The sequence below is a fragment of the Micropterus dolomieu genome, linkage group LG03 (assembly GCF_021292245.1).
Source record: "Micropterus dolomieu isolate WLL.071019.BEF.003 ecotype Adirondacks linkage group LG03, ASM2129224v1, whole genome shotgun sequence".
In the NCBI taxonomy this organism is placed as follows: domain Eukaryota; kingdom Metazoa; phylum Chordata; class Actinopteri; order Centrarchiformes; family Centrarchidae; genus Micropterus; species Micropterus dolomieu.
This window is the reverse complement of record NC_060152.1, coordinates 28,421,715-28,434,442: the sequence shown is the minus strand read 5'-3', so window position 1 is coordinate 28,434,442 and position 12,728 is coordinate 28,421,715. Positions and strand designations below refer to the sequence as shown.

The 12,728-nt window shown below is 40.8% G+C and overlaps 1 protein-coding gene across 4 annotated transcripts in view; it reads left to right on the top strand.

The window, feature by feature from the left end:
• The window catches only part of LOC123968423 (furin-like protease kpc-1), a 194,204-nt gene that overhangs the window by 44,412 nt on the left and 137,064 nt on the right, over positions 1-12,728 (top strand). For all 4 annotated transcript variants that reach the window (XR_006824457.1, XM_046045178.1, XM_046045177.1 and 1 more), the window contains one exon: positions 8,598-8,703. Coding sequence is in view for 3 of the 4 variants with exons in the window: in XM_046045178.1 (XP_045901134.1) it covers positions 8,598-8,703 (106 nt within the window). In the remaining variant the exon portion in view is untranslated. The remainder of the gene's footprint in view (positions 1-8,597; positions 8,704-12,728) is intronic.

The following is a 12,728-nucleotide window of genomic DNA, read 5'->3' as shown; positions in this document are numbered from 1 at the left end:
TGGCGGGGCGATAGGGCTCAGCCAATCCACACGGTGGATATTCTTGACTGACATGTGAGGGTGTCATCTGAGAGAGCCAGGTGGAGGAGAGGCGGGGTCAGAGATTCACCACGGCAACCGGCAACAAATTGATTGACACCTCAGCTCTCAGGGCAAGATGGAGGGGTGACAGTCAGGATGGGGGCGGAGCGTGGGAGAGACATAGAATATGAAGCCCAAATCTGACACAGCTTTTCTATGTGACTGGGATTTCCAGCAAGTGGTCGGCACTCTCAGTTTTGAAATTTATTACGAAAGACTGTAATGCATGAGTATTTTCAAAAGACACCAAACAGTTGATGAACTGTATAGCTTGATTACATAAACCGAAGAATAGGCCATAATCATCATTAACTAACGCACACCAACGCATTTACAGTTTTTCTCCATTACTTAAACTCTACAAGCAGGCTTTTGAACAAAAATTTCAAAACCATAACATTTTTCAAAAAGCACACCCATTTCTCTAAACTCTACACAAAAATCCGATTTCTCATTGCCTACACCATGTAGTCATTGAGAAAGACACTGTTCACTTATTCAGCACAGGTTAAACTCAGTTAGCACACAGCTACCCAGGTGGAAACACAAACAGTCAAAATTGACAACACACCAATCAGAAGCTTCAATTGATAGAGATAAAGGACCAGAGTCAATTCATTCAGTTTTGGAACAATGGATCCAGAGAAATCTGAAGGAAGAGGTAGAGGACACCAGAGAGAAGGAGGAGGAAGAGCAGTATCAAGAGGAACAAGAGGTGGAGGAGGAGATGGGATAGGAGTAAGATGAGGAGTAGGAGGAGGCGGAGCAGGAGTAGGGCAGAGGAGGGAGGAGGAGGTAAAGAAGGAAGTGGGGGAGGTAGAGGGAGAAGGAGTAGGGAGGAGGAGAAGGTGGAGAACAAGAATCTCTGGCCTGTTTCAGACCAAAGACAGGACGCTGGGGCAGAATAATTTGTTTCTTGGTGTGTTATAATGTACAGTACACTAAGGAATAAAAAATGTGTGCCAATGTATACATTTGTTATTTCTTTTGCGTTCATCATGTGAAAATGTTTTTGAGGGGGAGAACCACAAGCAACAGTACTTATAACCAGTTTTTGTAGTATTGTTTTGAATTTATCTCACCAGTGTGTATGACTGTGTTGCAGTGTGTGTTTTTGAGTTTTTCAGCAAGATTGAATGGTTTTAAGTGGAGAGCTTCATTTTGACCTGAAAATAGGACGTTTGGGGAATTGGGTGAGAAGTTGTGGAATTGTGTTTAAAGTTTCGAGAAAAAGAGGTATAATTTCAAGAAATGTGTTTAAGCAATCGAGAAAAACTGTAAAGTTGAGGACAGGTCTTTTTTCTCTCTCGCCCTCCTCTTCTGCTCTCGTTCTGCTGTGTTTAGTCAGCCTCTGGTTGACGGGGATATTGATTGAGGGTCAGTAATCTGCTCAGGGTTGGTAGCCTGCCAGGACCAGACATGTGCATGTGTGTGTGTGTGTGTGTGTGTGTGTGTGTGTGTTTGTGTGGGTATGTATGCTAGTCTTGCTTGAATGCTTGCTAAAAGACACACACACACACACAGGGAATTGGACTCCATTGTATCATTGCTTAGGCTGAGTCCAGCTTCTCCAGAGTTGTTTGTTCAAAGCTGCTAAAATCTAAACAGGATACTGGATGTGCTTGCTGTGGATTTTGTGTGTGTGTGTTTGTATGAGAGAGAGAGATAGCACGTTTGTACATATGTGTGTGTACATACAGAATGTGTATATGCTAGAGAGACAGTATCAGTTGTGATCCAGTGCTCCAGAGAATGATTATGTGTGTGTGAGTGAGTGAGTGAGTGAATCTGAAGCTTGTGTTGCTGGCTTTCACTTTATGACAGTGTTTGTGTGGGTGTGTGTGCATGTGTGTGTGAAGACGCCTCTCTGTGGGCTTATATCCAAGTTTATAAAGGTGTGCGTCTGTTTTCTTTTTTTTTTGCGCACGTGTGCCTGTGTACCCTGTGTGTGTGTGTGTGTGTGTGTGTGCGCGCTCCCCTGGGCCGGCCCTCGTGCTCTGGTGGACGTTAGCTTGCTAGCTGCCTCCATTCATCTGCTTTATTCTCACACACTACAAAGCAGCACTGCTCCCTAGATGCAACCTCCTCAAACACAGACTCAAACATATGCGGACAAACAAACTTTCTCACACAAAAAAACACACACACACACACATTTACCCATTCCTACAGTACATTACCAACAGTGGACTATTTTTCTACACCTACAACGTCTGGACCACTGTTTCCGGATATTTTGGCAAAACTAAAATTGATCTTTTAAGGTTTTTTCTTTCACAATATAAATGCAAAGAGTGGACTTAGCCCTGGCCGACGTTGGAGGAAGGACCTCCATGACCTGCATTCAAACTGAATATGTACATGATACTTCAAATGCTTCAAATATTGATATCTTCCTGTGTCAAGCAAATATTATGACAATTTCACAGCCAATTTGACTTAGAATACATTCATGTTTGACCTGTAAATCATCAGCTGCTTGACTGCACACAGGATAATCGTGCACCTTTTTAAAAACTGCAGCATCAGGAAAAGAAAAAATATATATACATTCTTTATTACATATCTCTAGGTTTTAATCCATTTAAAGACGTTTTATGAAATGTGCAGAATGGTGGTTTGAATCTATACCTGGATCACGAAGGTTTGTGTAAGAAATCCAACCTCATCCTGACTGCAGTGATGTCATCAAAGGTCAAGTCCATGAGATATGTGACCTTTTGACTTCACGTGTGACCGGAACTTTTCTTTGCCACGCTGAAAAACTGTGTCATAAGAAATGGTGAATTTTTTGGAAGACAACTTTTGATGTTCCTGAATGGGATGGAGCCTCTCTTTAACTGCTGCACTACAGTCTGCACATCACACTGTCCGATAAGACTCTCTCTGCTTCCATTTTTATGACATACAGCACTTGACCAACCTGGAATGTCCCTTTTACATGTGAATTTTTACCGATTTATAGTGTTGATGCTTTTGTACCTCTGCATATTCTGCCTCAGTGAATGAGCAGAATATTCTCAGGGGGAATCTGTACTCAGAGTCTGCACAGTTTAAGTGTTGAATACAGCACACTTGCTTTTCAATATTTTTTAAATACACTTCTCCTTTATGCCTTTTTTTCCCCAATAGATGTATGGAAGATTTTATTGGACTTTAATATTTGTAACCCACAGAAAACAATCCCCAAATGTGTACTATGATGCGCAAATATTTCACTATCTACAAATATGTATTTTTACATTTGTGATGTGTAAAATCATATCCACAAAAATACAGAGTGACTTCTACGCACAAAACAGTTTTTGCACATTTGCAGATTGCTTTCTGTCAATTTGTGGGTCATGTTACATTTGTAACTTCCTTTTTACACATTACACCTCCTCATCTTCCTCCTATCCCATCTCCACCTCCAACTCTTACTGTTCCTGTTCCTTCACCTCTTACTCCTCTCCACACTGCTCGTCCTCCTCCTCCTCTTACTCCTATTCCTCTCAGGTGTCCTACACTTCTTCCTTCACATCTCTCTGGATCCATTGTACCAAAACTGAATGAACTGACTCTGGTCCTTCTATCTATCTATTGAAGCTTCTGACTGGTGTGTTTTGACTGTTTGTGTTTCCACCTGGGTAGTTGTGTGCTAATTGAGCTCAACTTGTGCTGATTGAGGGAACAGTATTGAATGTCAGTGCTTTCTCAATGACCACACGGTGTAGGCAATGAGAAATGAAGGGATTTGTGTGTAGAGTTTAGGGATGAGGGTGTTCTTTTTGAAAAATGGAGTTGAAATTTTTGTTCAAAAGCCTGCTTATAGTGTTTAAGCATTTGAGAAAACTGTAATCAAAATAACTATGCCTGTAAAGAAATCTGTTAAAAACCAACTAAAAAAATATCATCCATTTTCTGCCACACATCATGTTTAGAGACGGTCTCTCTACCTTTGTGTAGATGACTTCCTTTAATCCTCTTTCAATCCACATGTCCTCCCTATCCCTTGACCTGACATATTGACCCTGTTGTATTGAGCCATGTGTTTGTGTAGAGGTTGTTTAGTTTACCCAATATACAAGTTTGTGCATTTCTCAGTGAAATTGGACAGCATACACTAGATTGCTTTTTTTGTGTTTGGACATGCAGTTTTTAGGATAGAATAGTATCTGTCTTAATGTGTATGAGGGTGGGTTTGCGGTGGCAATGGGGATTGGACCTAAATGCAGACAGAATAGTCAGACTGGTAAGTTTTTATTTTTAAATTATTTATTGCAGCAAAAATTATGTAGGTCTTGGTAGGTGGGCCGCTACACAGGCAAACAGGTAACAGGCAGATTTACTGTGTATACATTGCAGAGCAGCTAACTAGTGAAGCTCACATGTGGAAGTTCACTGCAGAAATGTAATGAGAGAAAAGAGCAAATGGACACCGACCTACCTAAATGTCTAAACCCAATATCTTAAATACGATGGTGATATTACAAAAGAGCATTATATCAGTTATTGTGCAATCATTCACTAGGCTTGTGTCCTTTTCTGTCATTGTGCATCCATGTTGGAGTGTGATTGTCACTCCATGGTATCAAAGTGGGGACATCTGTCATTATCTGACTGCAAACAGTGGACCCCACTTGTATAATCGAACTGTAGACCTTCTTCTCTGTAACTTGCGTGAACCTTTACATTTATTTCATTACACAGACCATTTCACATCTTATTTTCATGTGATTTAAATAAAAATAAGATATATAAGTACCTTAATGTCAATTACTAATTGAGTTAAGTTAATTTGTTTTGTCTGTTGCTTTACTGACTTGTATCATGATAGGTGGTCATTGTGTTCCAGCACTGTGCACAACACTACACCCCTTCATTCAAAAAGCAAAAAGTGCCAACCTTGCTGATGCCAATGAACTTAAAATATAAAAACACTACAACAGAGAGCGATGCTAAATTTAAGCATCACACATTCACAACTATCCAGGTAGCAAACACCGGGCCTCATGCAAGAACTTTATCATATTCTTATGTTAACTTGTACAGTGGCTCATACGAATGTGCCACGTCAGATTCAGGAAACGCTGCGTAACACGATGAATCGCTTCTGTGTGCAATTGTGTGCATGTTCATGAGAATAGTAAATTAGCACCATTACCGCCCCAATAATACCAAATTATTTAAGTTGTTTTGATATTCTAGTGTTATTATAATCGCAACATGAATTGCAGGTCAAACAGGATAACAACTTTATTTTGAAGTGTAATTTATATAGAATTTTCAAACTCAAAATTACTTCCTGTAATGTGCATCAACAGACAAATTGCATTCTTATGAGTACATTGAGGATACAAGTACAATGTAAAACTGAGTTTTTTTCTGGGACTGAACAATTTTAAAAGCACAGTGTGTTAGAATTGAGGCTAATCTGCACCTGTTGAATTCATACTCCAAAACAGTAGGGGGCAGCCTATTATTTATCAGGGTGTAACTGCTGCTAACTGCTTATAGCTATATCACCCCAGTTTTTGCATTCTTGCATTGGCTGCCTGTATATTTAAAGAGTGATTTTGAATTTGGTTAAACTTTTTTTAACTTTATTTATTTTATTTTTGAGGCAAGACATCAGCTGGCCCCTTTCTATATATCTGACTATCGCCGCTTGAGGTACAAAGTGATATTATGAGGCAGGATGAGCTGGGGATAGCTCATTAGCATGCTACCTTCAGAAGATATCTCAGTACATACTCATCTTTGACATAACGTCAAACGATATGATATCACTGCTGACCATTTTGTTTCTTAGCATATCTGGATTGTATTTCTTTTTAGATTTTAAAATACGTCTTATCCCCCTGCTTTCTGGGCACCCCCCCAATAGTCTTAAAGCTTGCCTGCGGCTGCAAGCCATTCACACTATGGAGGAGTGTGAAAAGGCAACGTCAGTGAGTCCTTAAAATCCCATCGCCAGTCTGCAGGGGAAGTGCTAAGTATGAACTTTAATAGTCACACACCTGCAGGTCCCCTCTTGGCTAAAATTAAAATCAATTTAGACATGATTGTAGCAAAATGGCTGATGTTGGCTTGCCGTGGATAGTATTGCAGGTACACACACACACACACACACACACACACACACACACACACACACACACACGCACACACACACACACACACACAACTTACTGAGCTGTTTTCTTCCCATTGTGTGCTCTCCCCCCTCTTTCTCTGTCTCTCTCTCTCTCTCTCTCTCTCTCTTCATCATGATAACAACAGAGTTGAAGACTCTTGAAACACTCAATTTGAATATCAAATTGGTTGCGTGTGCGTGAGTGTGTGTGTCTGTGTGGGCAGGGGAGTTTTGGGCAGCTATTGACATTTTTGGTAAGACTGTTTGTTCACCTTTTTGTGTGTGTGTGTGTGTGTGTGTGTACAGCGACTGTACATAGTTTTTAGGTGCATATGTGTGTATGCATATGCAACATTTCACGTTGTATGGTTAAAGTGTGTTAAAGTGTTGTGTGTGTGTGTGTGTGTGTGTGTGGATTTGTGGATTTGTGGATTTGTGTTTGCGTGTGGGTGGATTTGTTGTTTGAGGTAAGGTGCAAGGATGAAAGATCTTTTTTTTTCCCTGTGACTTGTTCATGAACTCTCCGGGCTCCTGATGGGCACTGAGCCTGAGTGCACTCAGACATCTTATTGGTTGTTTTTGAATGACGAATGATGAAAATAAAACTATTTAATTTGAACGAAGAAATTTATAATTTTGTGTTATTAAAAAAGGATTTTCTCTCCTTGGCAGAAACAGGAGCAATGTTAATAGCCTACTGTCTATGGCTATAGCACTGTGTAAGGTTCCCTATAATGAACATGCACATTAGGGTGACTGTAGTAATACAGGAGATGACAGTAGAAGAGCATAGCAGTCTAAGGCTGTGGATATCTGTAAATGGATGTTGATGGTAGTTCAGCAGGTGCTTTGCCAAATTACTAACATTGCCTCCTTTATAAACAATGTACATGGCAGCAGGTGATCATGATCACCTGCAGAAAGAACAATCATTTACAACAGATCTTATCAATATTCTTTTCTACTATTGGCACAGCTAAGGTTGTATTTATGCAGAGGTGGCACAGTGCAATAACACAACACAACATAGGATAATGCAACGCAGCGTATTGTAATCTAATGGCTATTGCCACTGTAACCCTATATGTATGTTGTTTTTCTGAATTAGTTATAAGTTATTTGGGATGACACAAAAGTGTGCGAATGTGGAGGAGAGATTGGGGCAGGATGAATATATAGTAGGAAGAAAACAGCATCTGCAGGTAGACTGGATGTCTGCCTGAGGTGCCTGGGTCAGGTGATAAGCAGGAGCAGGAAACTATAGTAGTCTCTAGAGGACAGGTGAGGAATGGCAGATATGGAACAAAGGGGACGTTAGGAGGATGATGCAGATGAGTGCATGACAGGGATGAGCAGGCAGAGACACAAGTGCAAAGGAGTACCAAAACTGCACCGCGCCACCTGATCTGCATTAAAAAAAAAGCGCTTTACCAAACCAAAGAATTGATGAATGACCAATGAAAAGTTCTTGCAACTGGGTTAGTATAACTGCTGGATTTGCATGTAGAGGTCTTACACTTACTATAAATGAGCTATGGGTTTATGTTTAACAATAAACCAACTCATTTCAGTAGTCCTCTTCAACTTGTAATGTAATATGTAGGCCATGGTTATCTCTCGCATCAACTCGCATCGACTATTGCAATGCCCTCCTAGCAGGTCTTCCAGCTTGTGCAATGAAACCCTTACAAATGGTTCAGAATGCAGCAGCGCGTCTGGTTTTTGATCAGCCCAAAAGGACTCATGTCACTCCATTACTCAGTGACCTCCACTGGCTCCCCGTGGCCTCCAGAATCAAATTCAAGTCACTAATGCTTGCATACAGAGTGACTACTGGGTCTGCACCCATCTACCTAAACTCCATAATACAAACTTACGTTCCTTCGCGCCCGCTACGCTCCTCCAATGAACGCCGCCTGGCTCTGCCATCCCTTCACACAAAGCAATCTCAGTCCCAGCTGTTCTCATCTGTGACACCGCGATGGTGGAACGAGCTACCACACGCCATCAGAGCAGGGGCATCCCTCTCTAACTTCAAGAAGCTCTTGAAAACTCATCTCTTCTGAGAACACTTCCTCTTATAACACCTCTAACTCCTAACCTCTAACATACACTTCCTGTGCTCTTCTTCTTCTATCCCCTACAATGATCTTGTATTGATTGCACTTTTTGTTAACTCTTACTTCCTTCCCTAGGTATCTACCCCATTGATGTGATATGTACTGTGAGCTCTTACTAGTATGTTTTGTCAGTTGTAGATCTGTAGTTAATGCTCTGTTGATGTTTGTATGTTGTTCCTCAAATGTAAGTCGCTTTGGATAAAAGCGTCTGCCAAATGAGTAAATGTAATGTAATGTAATGTGTGTGTGTGTGTGTGTGTGTGTGTGTGTGTGTTTAGTTTGCACAGGGCGAGTACAACTCCAGTGGGTTTGACCTAAATGTGATGCCAGTTTGGAGCAACAACATCACTGGTAATGGAGTAGTGGTCAGCATCATTGATGATGGTGAGTCTAACCTTCACTGTGTGTACACACACACACACACACACACACACTCTTATTTTCAGACTGATTAGATCTTTTTAAGTAGGTACACAAGTACATAATGCCCATTAAACACTGTAGATTGATTATGCCATGATAGATTTTGTAAAATAAATTAAAATAAAATAAATTAAACACAAAATGATTACATTTAGTAGTTTGTAACAGGACTCATGCTTTGGTTCTTTCTGGGTGTGTACTAGTTGGAAGTTTCATTTTCTACTTCACACAATAAGACCGGGACATCCAAAATAATTGGAAAAAATGTATTATAATCAGAAAATTGTATAATGCAATTTTCATATGCGCAAAGGTTTGCGACAGGCTGTGGTGTGCGCTGTGCAAAAATAGATTTTAGATTGAAGAAGTTTGTAGTGATAAAGCTGAACTCTGGCCCTCACCGGAGAGGGTGAATGATTTATGCTTGCCCCCACCACCACCACCTTCACCACCACCGTCATCTTCGTCTCAGTCACCTTCGTCTCAGTCACGCCACAATGAGAATTCATTTCTCTCTGATTGCTGGGATATCTGGCAACAAGGGAAATGAGAGAGCGGCATCTTATGGGCTCATTCATCAAGAACTAATTGAAGCCTCACTAGTCTCAAGTGCTGATAGAGCTGGAGTAGAGCTGGAGTGTGCCGTTTTGTATGTGCATGTACACGTGACTCTGCAGCATGTGTGTGAAAGTCCACTTTCACACACAAAAATGTCACATAAAAGTGTCATTATTCTAAGAAATGGCATATTTTGTGTGTGTGTGTTTTTGTCCACCTGCAGCCATGCGCGGCTCATCTGCTTGCGTGCGTGTTGATTGTTACTTCACTGTCTGTTTTTGATGAAAGATGCTGCCATTATAGTGGACTGCTTTTTTGGACAGAAGGTATTCTCTTTGCTCCGCATCCCTCTGCATACAGACAGCTTCTCACTATGTGTGGGGAGGGCGATGGGTTTTGGGTGGCAATGGGTGGATATAGAATGAGCAAGCAAGTGAGAGAGAGAGAGAAAGAGAGAAATTAAATAGAGGAAGGATATAGAGGGAAATGTCAGGAGAAAGCAAGAGCAAAAAGGATTCAAAGAGGGGGCGAGTGTGTGTGTGTTAATGTATTTGTGTGTGTGTGTGTGTGTGTATGAGACAGAGAGTATTAGACTTGCACCACTGAATCTCCTATCCTCTGGGGCTATTGTACTCTGCTCCACCTCTCTGTATTGATTCCACCGGGCAAGAGCTCCCTCACTCTTTCTCTTTTTCTCTCCTTCTCTTTCTTTCTTTTTTTCTTTCTCTCATTTTCCTGGTCTTTTCCTCCTATTTTTTCCTGTTCCCTCTTTGTTAACTAGCAGGTGACTTCTTCCTCTGGCCACCGTTTTTTCCCCTCCCCTCCCTCCCTCCCTCCTCCCTCCCTCCCTACCTCCTCCCCTCTCAGTCAGTCTGCAACTCACAGCTGAAGGATCATGTACATGCTCACCTTTAGCCACCTTTCAATCGATGCCTATTGATTTTGATATCACAATGAAATAAATTATTTTTCTTTGAGTGAAAAGGCCTCCTCCTCCTTCTCTTCCTCCTCCTCATGCACCCTCCTTCCCTATCTCCATCCTTCAATCCAATCCCTCTGTTTTAGAGGTAATGTAACTGGCGTCTGAGGCCGGCCCTCAACAAGCGTTAAATCACATTCCCTGTGCCACCTTCACTTTGTATTTGTGTGTTAGGATGTGCTTCTGCCTATTCTCTCACAGTTGCACCATAGACATACTTGCATTATGTTTCTTTAATTACGGTGCTTCATGGACCTCAGCACTGCTAATGCCATTCAGTTGATCAATCTGCATTCATTTTGATTGATTTTCAACCAGTTGTGGAAGTGTCAAATAAAAAAGGCAAGATTTCATTTAGGGTTGTGACAATCTAGGGTTCTCAGCTATGACACGTAAGACACATTAGTAGGGAGAAAGTTTAACATTGTATTATCATTTTCTATCAGCGGACGCAGCATCATTTCAGCTAAACCTGTCTGTGCACACAGTGTGGACCCTGACCAATTGTGAAAAACCACACTAACTTTTATAGTAACAAATAAAGCAGAGCTGTAATGATTAGCCAATTAACAGATTAGTCGAGCGACAGAAAATGATGTGAGAATCTGTTGCTTTTGGTTGTCTTGTTTTGTTGTTAGTCAGACAAGACAAGACATTTGATGCTGTCACCTTGGACTCTGAGATATATTTATGTTTTAAAGACCAAACGATTTATCTTGAAAATGAACAGCAACACCATGCTGGGAAGCTTTCCTGCATACATGCTCCTGGGATGCTACTTTTTTCAACAACGAGTAACTGCATTAAGGATTCTAGGACGCCCAGAGACCATATATGGCAGTGGCCGACAATAGGCGGCCCGCGGGCCAGATTGCTTTGATAGCAGAAAAATAAAAAATAAATTAATTGATAACGGCTGCTGCTGAAATAGATCTCAGTCATGACAGCAACAGTTACTCACATAACCACTTCTTCTTAAGTGATTGTGCCTCTAAAATAAAAGCGCAAGAACGTATTTTGCAGCAATGCTTCATGTCAAGTTTATTAAGAGCTTTTACTTTGAAGAGTTCTGAAGGAAATTCAAAAGAGTCTTTGGCCTGCTTGACACACCTCTGAAAAAGCCGTCAGTAAACGTGTGATTGGATTCCCCTGAATTTTCTCAGGGAAATGAAAATAATTGTCCACAGGTTTATGAATGCGGATCAAACACTGGAACGCGCACACACTGCAGCACATGCTTTATGTGAGCAAAAGCGTATTCAATTTGTTTAACAAGACAGAAAAAATATCCACAATAAGATGGAATCGATCTCACAACCTACCCGTCGGGAGACTGAGCTAAATGAGAACATGAAGTCATGCGGTTTGTTCTGGCCCGCCATATAACGGCTTGGAAAAATTTGGCCCGATGCCAGACTTATTTACCGACCCCTGATATATGGCATTTAGGGGTTTGTATGGGTGTAAGTGTGCATGTTTGACAAAAACTAACTTTACTTGTCGATAGGGGCAGTTTGTACAGTGTTGCAAAAACTAACTTTACTTGTCGATAGGGGCAATATTGTAAACAGTTGTAATACTCATTTTCCACAATATGAGTACTGAAAATGCACTCTTCTCTTCTCTTCTCTTCTCCCCTCCTCTCAGTCATAGTGCTGTCTTTTCGTCACTCGCCTTCACTCCAGTTGATTCACTTTTTTTCTTCCTTTTCCACTTTTTATGTTTTCTTCCTGCAAGAGTTTCGACAAACCCCGCCCTACTGTGCTCTGATTGGCTAGTACCCGTCAAGCGCACGCATCCTTGGATGCTAGCTGTGGGTGTGGCAAGTCCCGCCTTGCTGTGCTGTGATCGGCTACTCATTGACACAACTAATCTTAAAGATAATGTACAATATATAAATGTTTTAAATCTTTATATCTACAGAGGAAGTGCAACTCAATTTAAGCCTTGTAAATGCTATTTGCTTCTCAGCAAATAGTGTATTTATAACCATAACTTTTTTCATTGAACTTTACACTCAGTCCTGAACCAAATAACAAAATAGGTAAGTTGATTTAAATGCAATAAATGTGGTGCATTAAACACTTAATTTCCTGCGTTCTGGAGTAAGTTTCTGCATTAGGTTGGGATTGTTCAAAATTCATGTGGCATGTGACAAACCAGAATATACAGTGGGTACGGAAAGTATTCAGACCCCTTTAAATTTGTCACTCTTTGTTTCATTGCAGCCATTTTCCAAAAATCAAAAAAGTTCATTTTATTTCTCAGTAATGTACACTCAGCACCCCATCTTGACAGAAAAAAACAGAAATGTAGACATTTTTGCAAATTTATTAAAAAAGAAAAACTGAAATATCACATGGTCATAAGTATTCAGACCCTTTGCCGTGACACTCATATTTAACTCAGGTGCTGTCTATTTCTTCTGATCATCCTTGAGATGGTTCTA